Source organism: Amphiura filiformis, chromosome 8, assembly GCF_039555335.1.
Source record: "Amphiura filiformis chromosome 8, Afil_fr2py, whole genome shotgun sequence".
Lineage (NCBI taxonomy): Eukaryota > Metazoa > Echinodermata > Ophiuroidea > Amphilepidida > Amphiuridae > Amphiura > Amphiura filiformis.
In genome coordinates, this window is record NC_092635.1 from 36,395,911 (window position 1) to 36,414,522 (window position 18,612).

General features: G+C 36.1%; 1 protein-coding gene across 1 annotated transcript in view; it reads right to left on the reverse strand.

Annotated features, from left to right (window-relative positions):
- LOC140159511 (uncharacterized) overlaps nt 1–18,612 on the reverse strand; it is an 80,668-nt gene that overhangs the window by 18,693 nt on the left and 43,363 nt on the right. Inside the window, exon 5 of the mRNA XM_072183000.1 lies at nt 12,780–12,835. Coding sequence (XP_072039101.1) covers nt 12,780–12,835 — 56 coding nt within the window. The remainder of the gene's footprint in view (nt 1–12,779; nt 12,836–18,612) is intronic.

Below are 18,612 nucleotides of genomic sequence, written 5' to 3' on the forward strand. Positions count from 1 at the left end.
CTGAATCTGTATGGCCCCGATACCATTAGTAGTTCTTCTTTTATATAGTAAAAGCTTCTTTGCCAATTTCTAAAATTTGGGCTGCTCAAAAAAAACAAGCAATATAACTTCCTTTTTAAGGCCTAATCTAGGCCAATATTCATGATGTATGACTTTGATGTGGGTTGTTGGCCATAGAAAACAAATCCAGTTAATTAATCACTTCCAATTGATATTGTCTTTCAGATATATCAATACAAACCTCTGTGTAGCATCATCTACAAGGGCACCGTACTTCTATTTTTGTGCGACAGATACAAAGCATGTGCTGGACATTCAAATTGATCAAGATTGCCGGTGGTCAATAGATACAGAACCAGAAATGATACATTTTATGCAGGTACCAGAATTACTTTAAAATTCAAAATCTCTCTCTATATATAGCAGCATGTGGCATCGATCCAAACGATGAAATAAGCAAGTTTTGAATTCTAATTCACCATGTTCATTGCTTTAACTACGAATTTCCTCAATCAAGTTCAAGTGTTGATCTTGGCACCCTCCATGGCCTCTAGTTAGTTCAAGTGCTTCCACCACATCTGTGGTATATTCAGTTGCCTAACAAGCCATGATACAATTTCTCAAAAGCAAAAATTCAAAACCAAAGAAAAAGTTAATCTCTACAGAGTCAATGAAATTTCCCAATAACCATGGTATTCCTATTTGAATGCTACGAAAAATAAAATGGTTTTGATATTATATGATGCAATCAGTAACATTTGTCAGAAGTTGACCATAATGATATTCAGAATGTGACACTTGTTACATGTGTTAAATTGCTTTTTGTGTTTGTGCAACCACTTCGAGGTGGTTTCATATTAAGCACTATATATTTGGTATTCATTATAACAACATTACTATGCTATGTTGCACACAAGGAAACTATAAAACATGTTCATATATTAACAAAACAAACATTCATGGTAACATGAAAACCATTCTCAAAATTGTAAAAACAAGTAAGCTTCCTTCAACAAATACATTGATTGATATGAACAGTTATTAATACTCAAAAAACTTATAGCAATGTTTCGCTCCAGTTGTAATAGTGTTATTTTGCACATATTTTGTTAAGGAAGATATCTGGAGCCTCCTCCAACCAATTAGTTTAGTAGACAAATACCATTCGTAATCCCTACTCATTACATACAGAGTTTAAACCAACATTATTGTAATGTAAAAACTTCAAAATAAAAAGTGTGGATATTCAATCTAATATTTCACTGATCCATAAACTACTGGAGGAAAATGTCCAATAACAAATGAGTAATGCAGAGGATGTTTATCACCAAAGTTCATTTGAAATAATGCCATTTGATGGTCTTCCGAAGGAACATCCTGTACAATCATTGCTGCCATATGGAAGATCTCAACGCAACTGACTTCTATCTAATTATGTGCAAGGACAGCAAATTATATCTGACATATGAAGATACTTTATAATATTACTTTTTTTTACATAACAGGTTGTATATAACAGATAAACTAAAGATTTTAGAGCAAGTCTGCAGAAATTGAAATTTTACATGCACTTCACATTACTATGCATAATTTGTGAAGTTTTAAATTTTTCCCATTGGTCAATAAACCCAAATACAGTCCCACCTCACCACATTTATAAAAGCTTAATAATATTTGTTCAAAGTACTTTTTCTTTGTGGTCTGTGTTGGCATGTGGGAGTGTGCAGTCAAATCTTAGCATATGGGTGGAGCAATATTAAATCTGTCAAAAATTGAGTTGGTAACAGCAGATCACATAGCGACAACATCACAGAGTGTTTGGTAATGTGTAATATGCATTGCATTACAAGTAGAAAAAGATCTATGCAAATAAAATGAATGATAAATGTAGAACATCTCCAAGTTTTGGACCTGGATTAACGTTTACTATGACTCACTTATACCATGTATACCATGTCGTGGAGCTAGTCGCTGGACTCTGGTATATGACGATGCATTTTTGAGCTTCCGCAGAGTGAATTTTCATGAAAAAATTGAGCTAGTTTTCAATTTTCCTGAACACAGAATTACCTGCTGCTTGTATCATTTTTATCCAAACAAAAACTAGGGGTGCTGATCCTGAAGGATGTACAGGGTATGCATTCTATACAGCTGCCAGCCCCTGGATGTTGAACATGGGCTGCTAGGATTTTTTTTAAAGTGTGGGTGCTCAAGTTTACGCACGAAGAGAGCAGAGCGAGCGATGTGATGGTATGAGATGGGAGGGTGATGCAATTCATGACACACATTCTCCCTCAGAAGAAGGGGAGTAGCAAGCAGGTGGATAAAGTCCAGGGGCTCCGAGGGTTCAGGGGACCCGAGCAAAAGCAAAAATCAAGTGGGTTAGGGATAGGGCTGATAAAGGAGATATTTGGCCCAGCACTGCTCCTTGTCCATGGGCCCGAGGGTCTTGCTACACTTAGAAGCTGGACAATTTTTGAAAATGAAGGCCCAATTGAAGCCATTTGGTATATTATTTTTACACTATTATTGATTATACTTCTATAGACTAGGCATGTATAGACAAAAATGATGCCTATTTGTGAGGAAGAGATTATGAAATAATCAGTAAAAGTGTTCCGAGTGCTCATGGGTTTCTCCCTAATTATGAAGTTTCTTTTCTCTGAATCTGTAACAATTGCACTATTAACAAAATATTAAAAGTTTAATGAGATGTAAATAATAATTTGGTAACATGTGGCTTTGGTGACTCATTACATGAGTCAATGTAGCTGCTGCAATACCCTGGTCAATATGTTTGACCCCATGGTAGAATTTTATAATTGCAACATTTGAAAATTATGAATGATCACTCTGTAATTCCTGTTTTTGATTACAAATACTTTAATCCATATTTACAAGGTTTTGTGAGTAATCGGAAAACAACTGCAAATTATAATTGAAAAGACTGACTAACACATCCAAAGTATATAGCTTTGATTGATTTCAAGTCTGTATGTAGTTCATGTATTCATGACAAAGTAACAATTGCTCGTAGGATTATTGGTTGCCACCTGCAGCTTTGTAACTCTTTCCCAGGAGCATCAGGAGGAGCAAGAAGAGGAGGAGGAAGAAGAGAAGAGGAGGTCCTACAGGTTAGAAGGTTCCAAGAGGCGTGCCTTCAAAAAGTATAAAGTTGCCCTGCTTTTGTCAGGATTAGTTTCCAAATTCTTTAGGACAAGTGGCCTGTAAAGAAGTCCCTAGCAGGCTGTGCTGCACCTGCTGAGACTTAAACACAGTATAATTCATCTTTTCGTTAAATTCCGTACGCTTTGCATTTGGACCCCTACATATGTTATACCGATGCGCACATCATTAGCAGACATCGTTACTGCATTTCAATGCTATGAAGTGCGCAATAAAGCTGTGTGCATCGATAATACATTATCAGGAGTCTAAAAGCAAAGGCTTACAGGATTTACCGAAAAGGTGAATTCCTTGTGCTCACTAAAGGAATGGTAGTTCTGAACAGATTTACTAAAGTGGGACATCCATTGCATACTTATTAATTGGTGACTCTGAAAAGAGCCGTTTAAAGTAGTTTGCCCAATCCATAGGAATGAGTCATTTGAAGCAGATTTTACAGCATATGCTGCTTCTACCTTAGATGATCCAGATCTAATGGATACATTTTCAATGACCATTAATCCTAAATTTAAAATAAAATAGTTAGCCCCATGAGAACTACCTGCTGATTGGCCAAAAAGAAGTTTTCATTATCAATTGGACCAATCAGCAACATTGTTAGAATAATTTCACCACACAAAAAATGGAGTGAATTATTTGCAAAGCTCCATTCTGATTGGTGATTAAAGTGAAGATATCACATAATTGACCAATCAGAGGCAATGTTAGATCGGCAAGTAGTGCTCAGGGGGTTAAGTAGCACACATTGACCTGCATGATACTCATGTGTCACTGTTCACAGACCATACCATTAACATTAACATGGCATAGGGCAACATAATTTGTACCATCTAATACCAGGACCTATTATAGGAGTCATGCCCAGTACTTCATCACAATTCACCCATAACGTGATATTTCCATTTCATAAACAATTACTAATAAGTTAAGCATTGGATAAATAAACGATGAGTTGTGTGTCACAGTGGAAGTACCGGTCAGTCTCTAACTGCTGGTGATTGACTGGTGATTGACTGGTGTCTTTTCCTTAACACAAAGCATATCCCTTTATGATTTTTTTTATGAAATGACACATTCTATGTCTATATATCTACCTCCAGTCATCGGCACTAGCTTTGAAGTTCAGCGTGTGCTGCGTTGGCTTAGTGTGGTCTCTTATGTGTACATGTGGCACGTTGATTGCACACGTAAAAATATGTGCACACACCAAGTAACGTAACACTAAGCTAATGCAGAATTACAGGCTGAACTTCAGAGCTAGGGCTGGTGACTGGAGGTAGATATATAGACTATAATGATGTCTGTAGCCTATATTTTTTTCTAGTGACATCAAAAACAAAATACAGGGTGCTACTCCCTACCCACAATTTTGGCTTGGTGTACTTTGCTCACATTGTCAAGAAGGTCCAAGAAACCACTTTTTCATGATAAACTGTTCAAAACAGCAAAAACTTCCTCTGCTTTTAGGGATGTGAAGTTCACCTTTTGTACACAAACATTTTTTTTGGCGGGGGGAGGGAAGCTCTACAATTTGGAAATTCTACAGCCTCGCAAAACAATCCAGGCTATGGGCCTGCTTAAAAGGGTACCACTGAGATTTACTTGTGGATTGTGCAAGGGAAATAAAGTCTGAAATAATCAAACCCTTGTTCTTACAATATAACCCTTTGAATTTGATACTTATCACAATTCACATGCATGAGAAACATATAAATTCCTTAAATCCACTTAAATTCTTCCTTTCATATGAAATCAGTTATAGCTTTGATTTAACAAGTTTTGCTGAATAACCTGTTGATAACCCTATCCCTGGGAACCTAGATTAAGGATGTCAAAAACAATATGACAAGGAATAGGATGAACTGCAGAAAGTGTGGCAAGAATTGTCTACAAAAACAAGCCTGTTAATGGTTTTTGATAGACTATTGCTTTTATTACATATGATATATGTAGTATCTTCTTGATACAAAACATTTTTAAATCAACATCATCATCATCCTGAGCCATCATCAACCCACTGCAGGGTGAAGACCTCTCCAAGGTGACGCCACTCTGATTTATTCCACGTCTTTCTCATCCAGGTTACGTCAAGAAATTTTGTAATTTCATCCCTCCATCTTCAAATATTAAACCCATAGTTTGAAAGTTTTTTCTACTGCCTCAAAATGTCTGCAATACCTTTAGTGAAACAGAAGTTATAAACAAAAGATCTTCACTTTACATGTCTATTTTTAGACCGATATTGAAATGCACCTCAGTCATATGGAATCCAAGAAATAAACAAGACATTCAGAAGATATTCAGGAGGTGTCCACAGCTCTGTCCATCAGAAATCAGTCTTCCAACTTAGGAGGAAAGGAGAAAAGAGCTTGATATGGTAGAAACTTTTCCACCTGTCCTTGAAATCCGTACACCACCTATGGAAGACATGAACTTGATCTTCCACACAGGGAGTGTGATTTTCAAATGGGGGTTACCTAAATGGGTGACTCCATTTGAAATCTACACTCCATGTGTGGAGATATTAAAGGCAATGTCTTCCATAGGGGGTGTATGAATTTCAACTGGAATATAACCCAGTCTTCCAACTCCCATATAGAGAAGGCTTACGGTCACTCTCAGAAAAATTTCAAGCAAGATGTAAAGACAGAGGTTGTTACACAGTTCTTTGGCAAAAGAGTGGTAAATGATTGGAATTCAATTTCACAACAACTTGGCTCTGCACTAAGTATTTCACCATTTAGAGAGAAGCTGAGAACTCTCTGTCTGGAGAGGAGTCTATTTGCCAAGAAACCAAGTAGTAAGTAAGCCAAAGAGAGCTCTCTGTCTGGAGAGGAGTCTATTTGCCAAGAAACCAAGTAGTAAGTAAGCCAAAGAGAGCTCTCTGCCTGGAGAGGAGTCTATTTGCCAAGAAACCAAGTAGTAAGTAAGCCAAAGAGAGCTCTCTGCCTGGAGAGGAGTCTATTTGCCAAGAAACCAAGTAGTAAGTAAGCCAAAGAGAGCTCTCTGTCTGGAGAGGAGTCTATTTGCCAAGAAACCAAGTAGTAAGTAAGCCAAAGAGAGCTCTCTGTCTGGAGAGGAGTCTATTTGCCAAGAAACCAAGTAGTAAGTAAGCCAAAGAGAGCTCTCTGTCTGGAGAGGAGTCTATTTGCCAAGAAACCAAGTAGTAAGTAAGCCAAAGAGAGCTCTCTGCCTGGAGAGGAGTCTATTTGCCAAGAAACCAAGTAGTAAGTAAGCCAAAGAGAGCTCTCTGCCTGGAGAGGAGTCTATTTGCCAAGAAACCAAGTAGTAAGTAAGCCAAAGAGAGCTCTCTGCCTGGAGAGGAGTCTATTTGCAGAAAAACCAAGTAGTAAGTAAGCAAAAGAAACACATAATTTTCACCTTAACTATTCATAAGTCATGGACAGATCTGAATATGAGTTAAACAAGTCAATTGTACCAGTATTATGATAAAACTTACCATTTTTCCAGCAAATTGTTAAGACACTTTCACACAATTAAACTGGTCACTTTAACTTTTCTATAAATAATCAAGTATTTGGCAATCTTCCTCCTCACGTCAGCTTCATATCAGTCAACGACGCCTTTGTAACACTGAACATCTGACGTCATTCACGTCTGTCTAAACCTATCACCAGACCAGTACGACTAACAGACAGAATGCTGTCAATCCATCACCAAGTAACCCATCATTTGATTGAAAGCGACGTTAGCACATTAATGTTAGATCTAGTGGGTGCAGCGGAGCTTTGAAGAGACAATCTTGACTAATACGTTTTGAAATGTTAGGGATCAATGTCATGGATACATGAAGGATGAACACACAGGTGCTATCTCATACTGTCACAGTTCCTTCCAAACTAGGTTAATTCTATCATAACCTTTATACACTAGGATCCACAACATGCTCATCTATCGGGGCTCAGTTCTTTAACCCCAATACATTTGTACATTCATTGACTGACCTTTAAAATTTTGAGTACAGAAACTCATACTCTGCAAAGTGAGGTCAAATTTTGCACTACGAGTGTTTAATTGAGGTTATTGAACTATGCCATTGGGATGAGGCCATTGTGGTACCTAATGATAGCAGTTCGGATCAAATGCTTCGGCAGGCAGCGTTTACTGAGCGGGCAGTATTGGACAACATTCACCATAGCAACTGTGCTGAATTTGACAACCTAACTATGAATTATTATATGCCGACCTTATTATGGATCGATTGATATTTTACTTCATCCCTTACCCTAAATGGAATCTGTACTGCACTTAAAAGTCAAGGTGATAAGGCATTCACTTCAGTTTGGCAATTTAAATAATAATAGGCATGGGTTTTAAGTTTTAATTTGGGAAATATATCAATTACTTAAATTGTAAATTAAAAAATCACAGACATGGCTTGAACTGAAAACTGACTACACTCAAATGTCCCTCAATGTCTCTACAGATTGACATCATTCCATGTCCCTTGAAATCACAGATTTCCTACAAATGTTTCTGTTACTTAGCAACTAATACAACCAACTGCTAAAAGGAAACTACAAACATACGTAATAAAACTCAACCAACCAACAAATATACCCACAAGTAAGATACAGCAATATAAGGAAAGAACAACAAATGTTTCCTTGTTTCGCCATTTTGTTTTGTCATTGTTCCACAATAATTTTGAGTATTGTCATGTTCAGAGGAGCCAGAACCTCCCAGATTTCGCCTAGTTGTATATGTCAGCTACAATCATCACATCATGGACAAATCAATCCCACTGGAGTGAAGTCAATGGTCTGCATGCACAAAACAAGACCATTGTTAGACCTGCTCTAACTATGGACATTATAGACTTATAGGGAGGGACCCTTTTACTCCTTTACTTCCAGCAAAGTCGAAAAAAAGTTATCTACAGCGATCTATTATTATTGGATTATGGAATGATGTGGGGCTGTAGTGGTCAGCGACAACCTGTAAAGTCTGCTGAGGCTTGTGGATCAACGTCTGGGCGTTAAGCCTGTGCATAACGCACTATAAATCACTGTGTGTGTTTTTTATTATTAAGCTATATACATGTATTTTCCCTTGACAGAAGCTACAATAATATCAAATAAGGTATGCAAGTACCAAAAAGTTCTTTCTCCGTAGGACTTATCTCCATAGATAGACCAAGACCGACCAAGACCACTCGATTGAAATCACCAAGAATCATAATCTTTGGAGGCTTTGCCTTCTGTGTGGACACTATTTATGATTTTTTAAGTTTTTGATTAACAGAAAAGGTTAGAGAATATAGGTTTCCAGTAAGGATATGGATTTGAGTCTGGATTAATATGTTGGGATAAGGCTTACATGTAGCTATTACTAGTAGAGCTAACAGTTAGGCTATTCCAGTTGAAATCCATACAAACTATGGAAGACATGACCTTAATCTTCTACACAGGGAGTGTGAATTTCAAATGGGACTACCTGAATGGGTGACTCCATTTGAAATCTACACTCCCTGTGTGGGAGATTAAGATCATGTCTTTCATAGGGGGGTGTATGGATTTCAACCGGAATAGCCTAACAAAGGGTTCATTGACTGTTATTTCCATATTCTTGCAGCTTGCATGACCCATAAAGTCTGATGACTTCTAGCATAGCCATGACCTTGTTTAATTATTATTTTGCCTTGTCCTAGTTATTAGGTAATAGGTCAAAACACACTTGGCCTGCTTCATCATCATACAAGCTCGTAATTAAATTACACATGATTAATGGTTCATGATTGTATTCATGTTAGCAGCTTCCCTCTGTCAAATTTAATCAAATGTTCCAATACTTCATACAGGGTGTCCCAGAATGATCTGTACCGGGAAAGATGGAATTTTTTAGGTATGAAGGGCATGTTGAATGGTCATATTGTTTTGCATTTTAAGTTCTACATATATTTAGCTTTCTCAGATTTTTTAGATTTTAAAAATGGGACGTTTCTAGTAGAAGTTATAGCAGATTATGTAAAATGGTGAATTCTAAGTTTTGACAACGCAACCTATTTTGAAAATCTGTAACATTACTAACCGTTCAGCACAAAGTTATTTGGAAAAAGTGGTGCAGGTATTTTAGTTGTGCCCTGTTCATATTTCCACTAAATAGCCGATATTTATCTATTATTTATGACATTAAGAAGCAATCATTATTATGGAATTACGGATTTGTGGCCTAATCCCATTCTCTCTTTGGCGGTAGTTTTTTTAAAACTGTATTTAAAAATATAGTTATTGTGGTGTGAGGTCCATGTCATTTGAAATGCTTGCAGAGATCGAACTGGTTGTGGTACAGGAAAGACGGCTCCTCAATTCCCGGGCCTCAATTTACTGTACAGCAGCGTGGATTTCTTTCAAAAACTTACTGGCAAACCGGCAGCTATGTTGAGACGCAAAGAAGATTCATTAGACGATAGTGTATAACGTAAAGAAGTTTGACGAGCACGGAACTGTCAGGAATCGGCAGAGTGAAGCTTCAGGTGCTCGTAAGCATGGTTAGACTCTAAGAACTAGAGCGAACATTGTATCTGTCCGGCAAGCTTTAAGGCGCAACCGGTAACAGTAGTTGTCGTCGAAATGCTGTGCCAAACATCCCACGTTCTTCATTTAATCGTTTCGTGCCATTTTTCAAAGGTATGAGAGTCGTTTTTCATCGATTTTACATTATTGCATGCCACGCCAAAACAAATAGAGGTAGCGTGCTGAAATTAACAGAATAAGTAGGAGACATGTCCAACATTATAATGCTGGTATCAAAAATAGATACACTGCCCGTCTTCTATTTTTAGTTATTTTTGCAAACACGGTACAAATCATTCTGGGACACCCTGTATGTTGATGATGGACATAACAAGATTATTTAAGAGTTTTTCAAGCTGTAAATCATACACTTGTTGCATACATTTCCCTGATAGCGTTAATTAATTTGGCCATCTCACTGCTTTCATCTTTATGTAGAATAATCAAATCAATCAGCATTAGCAGAGCACAGCAAGGACACCGGATATTAACTGGACATTGGAAATGTTAAAGTCCTCTGCACACGATCACCGACATGTAGCTACCGAGGTTTGGCTGCCCAGGGCAGCAATTCCCTGGGTATATATGACTTAGGCTGATTGCGTTATCAAGTCACGTGGAATGCATGCACGCAGAGTGGTTTTAATAGTGAGCTTTAGTGAGACTCAGTTGGGTTAGGGTTAAGGAGGCCTAAATCTAGGAAAAACATGTCAATTAACCCTAATCCTACCCGTGGTTTTTTTGCTATCGGAAGGGAAAGAAGAAACGAAAAAGGAGAGAAGGTGAAGAAAGAAGTCACTTGGTACCCCGGGATTCGAACCCGAGACCCCTCCCATGTCACACACACGATCACCGACATGTAGCTACCGAGGTTTGGCTGCCCTGGGCAGCAATTCCCTGGGTATATATTTCTTGGGCTGATTGCATCATCAAGTCACGTGGAATGCATGCACGCAGAGTGGTTTTAATAGTGAGCTTTAGTGAGACTCAGTAATAATCGAAGGTAAATTAATTAGCAAAATAATATATCCAAATGGTTGGAAATGATTGGTTGATGCATTCACATGTCAAGAGTCATCGCTCTGAAGTTGAGATTTCTTCAACTTGCAAAAGCGATATCGTTTTTTCCTCAGCGATTTGTATCGATTGATCGGCTAGACATTCTGAAAACGGAATTAAACACTGAGTGTGCGTGAGAAATCGTTTTTCTGCAAAAGCGATCGAGTATAAATTCAGCTTAAAGTGGAAGCCCCACTTTTGGTTCAAGTTCCTTAGGGAATTAGTCAAGGATAAAATTTATCCATGTAAATTCTGTTCTGTCTGTCATCAAAGTAACAGGTGTAAGTCAGTTCTTCTGTGGCAAACTGACCAATTGGGGCTTCCTGTTCAAGTCCCAGGTAAATTTTCTGGCATGATTTGATCTGACCCATATCAATTCATGCACCACATTTGGCTGTACTTTTCTACAATGTATAAGCACACATTAACAATGAAAATTTCTTGAAACATATCCAGTACTCACATTACTCCAGCTAAGACATTTCAAGACTTAGTCTTGTCTCTTGATCACGTATGAGTGATTCCAGATGCACTGCTGGTGTTTCTAGATGATGGAGTGTTTCTAGATGGGCTCTAGACTAGGTCTTGAAACATCGTAGCTCCATAAAATGTGAGTACGAGATATGTTTCAAGAAAATTTCTTTGCTAATGTGCATGAGCTATCCTGATGAATCTCTTCAACGATAGAAGTACATATGAATACTGTAAACCCACAACAAGGCATTAATTATGTAATGGGAAGTCATTAGCTGAAGTGGTATGAATTATAAAAGCTATTATAACATCCTGTAATTATTGGTGTTAAGTCAGTCAATTATCTCGTTATGTTCAGTAATACTGATAGCCTACCAACTGTACACATCTGGTTTAAGGTGTAAGTCACTGCATATGAATTCCATTTACAAGACATGTGTAATGTTAATGTGAATATCTTCTAGCCTACCAACTGTACACATCTGGTTTGCAGTATAAGTCACTGCATATGAATTCCACTTACATGCGTAATGTATCAGTTTGCACATTATTTTTGCGTACGGTACCAAGTGAAATGAAACATATGCTGAAAATGCCCAAGTTATGAATCAGTTCTGTGCAGTTACATAATGCTTCCAACCACAATGAGAGTATATACTTCTGTGTATTTATTCCATAACCATGACACCCTAACCCATATGTACAAACTGTACAATTTGCTTTGACATCAATGGATGGTAAAAAACAAAGAGAACTCGCAACCTTCAATAGTACTTGTTTGTCAAAACTATTTCACATATCAAAGAACAGTCTTCAAGCCAGCAGAGAATACCAAAGCCGAAGCGCCGATTCATGTTCAAGCATACTTCCTGTCAGCGATAGTCCAATTAATAGGACTTGATTTTTCTCTTATATCCACTCACCATGTACTCACCAGTGAACAGCACCACAGAAGAAAACTGTATTCAGCAATTCTACTTCTTTCGTATTCCAATGGAATAAATAGATGAAGGGAAAAATCACCAAGTCCTATTGAACATATACTAACTTCTACCTATTTACTTTTGTTCACTAAGGCACCAGAAACAAATTAGTGCGATCTTTCGATCGACCGTCGATGCTGCTTCGATGCTGGTTATTAATGAACTATAATTAATCAGAATTAATGCTAAATTCATATTGGTCAGTGAAAATGCTGGCAAATATTCATATGATATCACAATTAATAATAGTCAATTAATTGATTTCACAAATAATAAGGACCGACCAAGCATCGATGATCGATCGAAAGATCAAACTAATTTGTTTCTATTGCCTAAGCTCCAATCCAAAATAATCAGCCTATAAACTGAAGAAGTCGACTTCTTGGACAAGGTGTACGTATTGAGAGTAATTTGACTTTGACTTTCACAAAGACTTTCGATCAATCTTATGATCGACTAATAGGGATTGTATGGGGTAAATCCATCCTAATCTTTGAGAAACGGGCCACAGAACCTAGAGCAGATACCTAGCAATGCTTACCTTAAGTCTTGAAACAGGAAATCGGTCCAAAGTCTGCGAAGATGATAGTAGTTTTTCTGTAGAGTGAAAACAAAAACAATACATTTTGATCAAACGAATTGTAAGTTTAAACAACATGTGTCCTGTCTGATGACAACCCTGGTGGTGGCACAGTAACACAGTAACTACATAAAGTTGTTTGCTGCTAGCTTATTAAAATAAGGCTAACAAATTTGATAAATATGCATGTGAAATAATGAGAGGATTGGCTAACACAAGAAGTAAACCAATTACATCGTCATGTACATTACATAGAAATAAACATTATAAGGACTTATGACATATGACTTATCTATCCATACAGGTGCAACAGGTCTTCTTGTGGAGCACAGCACATCAGAAGACACAAGGAAAATCCAACATTGCCTCTGATTGGTCAATTACATGATAACTTCATTTTAATCACCAATCAGAATGGAACTTTGCAAATAATTCATCCCAATCTTTTTGCGTGGTGAAATTATTTTAACAATGTTGTTGATTGGTCCAATTGATAATGAAACCTTCTTTGTGACCAATAGGCAGGTAGTTCTCATGGGTTAAGATAAAGGAGTGCCTGGAGAAAAGTATGATATGGATTGGCAACTATACTTACATCTGGCACTTCAGGGACTCAAATCCATACCAATTTGCAAGATATGTATATCTAACCAACACTAGCCTTGCCAACACAACAGTGAATGAAATAATGTTCTTACTATACAGCGCAATATACTTATTTGTATACAGATAGCCACACTGATCATACACCTTGACCTTGACGATTTTGGGACATTAGAGGCAATGATTTAGCATAATTGCAAAATAAAAGTTACATCTAAATAGATGATAGATCGTTAACAAGACTATTGGTACCAACCATTTGGTGACATCCTCTCTGCTTAGCACCAAGCGATAAGTAGCAATTACTATCAGGCCATGGTAACTGTCTGTCCAATGTGAAGATAGTAAGCAAGTCTGAGCCTTTGATCTCTTGTAATAGCTTGTCGTGTCACCATGTGGAAACCACATAAGATACAAGTTGACAATTAGGGCTGCACAAGTGTGTGCAGGATTATTACACTGGTCAGCCATTACACAGTACAGCCATTGTCTAACCACACTGACTGCTATTGATATGTGATGCAATAAGCAGAATTAATCAAATTATTGATGTTTTAAGCGCGCTTCAGACTCCATATTGTACGTACAATATTGTATGTACAATATTTTTTGTGACGTCAGAAAGTATTGCACGTACAATAAAAAGTATGTACCGGGAAAATATATATTTTGCCACAATCATTGGTTGCTTAAGGGATCTAAAATGAGCGTTTATTGCGTTTCGACAGTATTTTTTGTGGGACATGAGAGCACCTCAGACCTATCGAATTGCATTCTGAATACGAAGCATGTCTTTCCGATATCAAATAATTTTCATTTTTTGAAAATCACAATATAATAAAAATTTATGACAAATTATAAAAATTTGATATTTTTCAAATTTTTGATATATAACAGTCCTCGAAGTAAATTATATAAATCTAATGATATTTTCTTAAAGTGTATGTAGCAGGGGAGGAAAAGCCGGCGGTCAATTGAAAATTTTGACCTTTCATATTGAAGATATGGATTTTTTCCCAAAACGACCTAATTTTTTTTGTTGGTGTTTTGGGAAAAAAATCCATATCTTCAATACGAAAGGTCAAAATTTTCAATTGATCGTCGGCTTTTCATCCCACCTACATACACTTTAAGTATAAATCATCAGATTTCTAAAGTTTACTTCAAGTACTGTTAAATATCAAAAATATCAATTTTTAATGATTTGCCATAAAATGTGTATTAAATTGCGAATTTCAAAAATCAAAATTATTTGATATCAGAATGACATTCTTCGTATTCAGAATGCAATTCGATATGCCTGATGTGCTCTGATGTCCCAAAATAAATACTGTCCAAACGTTCATACCCCAGCCCTTAATTGATACGGAGTTGCCAAATTTCTAAGAGTGGTAAATTTAGTGCAGTGTTCGTACACGGAATGATGAACATCTTTTTATGTCTTCTTGTATTCAACTGTACTTGAATTATTATATAATCAATGGGCACCTTTAAAGTTAATAATATTAATACTGATATTAATATAAAAAATATTAAAATTGTAATAATAATATAAATGGCACATTCAGTTCTTATTTATTTATTTATTTATTTATTTATTTATTTATTTATTTATTTATTTATTTATTTATTTATTTATTTATTTATTTATTTATTTATTTATTTATTTATTTATTTATTCCTATTTGTTTATTTATTTATTTATTTATTTATTTATTGATTACTGATTAATTGATTTAGAGATTCATTTATATTTAGTCATATATTGATTTAGTCAGTTTCTTAAGTATTATTTGTAGGCCTATGTATTTATTCTGGTTTTGATTTTATTGATATTGATATTTTTATTATTTTTTAAGTTTTGGCATAGCATTTGTTACATTATAACACGTTGTGTTATGAATTTGCAACACCTTTTTACATGTTGATATCGGTGAGGCATGTTATGATGGTGTATGTTATAGGCCTACCTATGATCATCACAATACATCCATAAACGTGTTAATGCAGTAACCGTAGCTTTATATGGGCACGGGAGCCCCAACCCCCAATTGATCTGAATTTTAGAAAATCCATAGGAAAACTGCCAAAAACGGCTTGTGCCCCTCCCCCTCATCAGACCCGGATTTTTCATTAATTATAGGCCTATTAATAGTAATGCGTCAGAGGCAGATATTTGGTCTAATCAGTGTAAGCTACAAAATAGACGATCTTTTAAAATCATTTTTAAATGGCTTTTTTTTTCAACCTTATTGTTTGTATTTGTAATGTTCACACAATCTGACAATGTCCCAACTTATACCTAATGTGAATTGAGCCATTTAACACGTGCTTGTAGGACAACGATTTTGAATTAAACACGTTAATTGTGATATTTTAATTCCTCTAGAACACCACAGTTAAGCGTCCAAAATTGTAAGTGGGCTTTCTTTTATTTTACCTCATTATTTCGTTAAAATTACTCGAAAACCCTCCTTAGAGTTGTTACTAAACATTTCATAATTTTGGGCAAAGAATAGCCAAATAGTTGACCGAAATCGTATATTTGCACCAATATTTGACTGAAATCGTATATTAGCATTACCGTCCCTTTGTGGCTTTATTGCAAGACAAAGTGCTGCTAAATGTGAAACGAGATTACTTGAAATATATATTTCAGAGTTGAAAGAGTTTCAATTATACGAACATATTTCTGAAATATGTCTCTCTGATTGGTTGATTGTCAAGGGGATTACGGCATCCTCAAAGCCTCCTGCTGTAATTCTCTATTCGATATCTATTATAGGACCGATCTTTTGAAATCCATACAACCGTGTCAAATGAAATAGTCTCGAATCATAATTTGTGCACGATACAACGTTGATAGGCCTACCGCACGTCAGATTTCGAATTTTATTAAAAATAGGCATACATTACATTGAACAGGTTGAATGCTGGTAAAAGTAGACAAAATAACTATGGGTCCAATTTACATTAATCAGTGTCCTGGGCCAGGATAACATTTAGGACTCCTTCAAGCATTCTAAAACAATACTTCACCAAATGTCCTTGCTTTCATTTTCTCATTTAATTTGTTTTAATTTTAATTAATTTCTTTATCCACTGGCTCTGTGGTAAATCCGGTATTGCCAAATATTTCTCGTCCGTTACCCGTGTTAATCTATTTATTTATTAAAATGAACCATCTATTAAATTCCTATAATACAATGTATAGGCCTAGTGTATTTGATAACAAATTTGTTTTTATTTTTGATTGGAATTTGGGTTCCATTACACGATTTCATAATAAGATATGTTTGGGCATGGCGGAATTAGTATATGATTAAAAATAGACATACTCTTAGGCCCCCTTTTTAATGTTTGTAGGCCTACATTATTGATATCAATATTTATGTACAAAATGCAAAAGAATGTATATATATTTGATTGTTTTGTAAACATTAAATTTGATGTTTACTCATAATTATGTCTGGAAAGTCAGGGAAAAACTAAGGAGTATCGGTATTTAGTTTCCTGGGAAAGTGGATCAGATGAGCAGTAGGTAAAAACATTTGCCCTAAATCTTTATTTGATTTTTATTGTTTTATGAATTTATTAGGGCTACTGGCAAAGTGCAGATAAAACCTCCAAACGCACTCTAGGATTTTTCATCAGCAGCAGTAGAAATTTCTCTTGCATAGATTTTCTGGTGACCTCGCTTGGATTTAGCAAACAATGAACCGTCAGGGTTATAGCACGTTATTTAATCTGATTCAACTCGTCGTGGCACGTATATTTATTGCACGTGTAATACTTTTTGACGTCACGAAAAGTATTGTACATACAATATTGTACGTACAATATGGAGTCTGAAGCTAGCCTTACAGGCATTTGACCACTGACATGAATCAATCACACTTTCCAGCATGAATACTGAAGCCTGTTTTATATTCATAAAATGATATTGTTCCCCTATTGTTCCCCTATGTATACTTCTTGCAATAAAATCTCAAACCTCTTATCTTGCTAAGTTTGTTCACTACTCAAAAAATTTAAAAGATCAGAATCTGACAATCTTGAGTTTACCTTCCTTCTTTTTTCAGTGTTTTTCAGTGTCACAGGACTTCAGCACTCCACCTGTCATGCAGCGGGAGTGGAGGTACAAATATGTGCATGTACCTCAGGGGTCATTGCAGAAGCATCCACACAGCGATCCCTGGCAGATTTGTTTATCTGTACAATTCTGCAACCCAGTACAACTTCACTTTGGTGTACGTAAGAAGCAGTACTTGGTAGTGCAAATGAAATGACACCCATCCGATTTACAAGGCTAATACTATTTTTGCAAAATACTAATAAATAAGTCTGATTCTTTAATTTCTTTGAGTAGCATAAATTCACATCACTCATGAAGGAATCAAGCAAAGTATATACATCAATTTCACATATTAGTTGCAGACAGCGATGATATTTACTTCAATTTCTAAAGACAACCACTGACATCTGTGATCAGATAATTACAAACAACTTCATAATGTCAGGAAATATTTGAATTTTCAAAGTCAAAGTATATATCTGTCTGAATCTTGGATAGCTTCCAGGTAATGTTATCTCAAATGCTCTCCGTCCAGGGTAGTATGTTCAATATCAAGTAATTTGCTAGACTCTAGGGGCCATAACCCTACTAAAATAGAAACTGAATACAAGGTTGCACATATCTGATAAACTTATATGTTTTTTTCTTCAAAAGTTTGCTGGTCATTCACTAATCTGTTGAAGGTACACAAGATGCCCTCAATACAGTCTTGGTGTTGTTGTTGTCTTGATGTTGTTGTTGTTGTTTCTTGCGCTCACATTACCAAGAGTGCTACCCTTCATGAAGCTACATTTGGGCTGAAGATTTCACATTCACTGTATTTTTGAGCTCTTCATAAAATGACATTTAATTGGCACATACCCATTTGAGAATGCAAAGAAAAAGATTTTGGATTGAATTTAGCAATTTCAAAATGATGTGACAGATTACCCGCCTACATGCCATCGCAAAATTTCCACAAATTATGTATGTTATCAAGATGTGACTAAGCATACCTCAATAAATGATATATTGACAGTGCTAAATCACATGAGCTGCACAGCCAAATAATGATACGATCATTTTGAAAAATGGTTAACACTTTACCAAAAGGGCCAATCTTTGGAAAGTATTTCT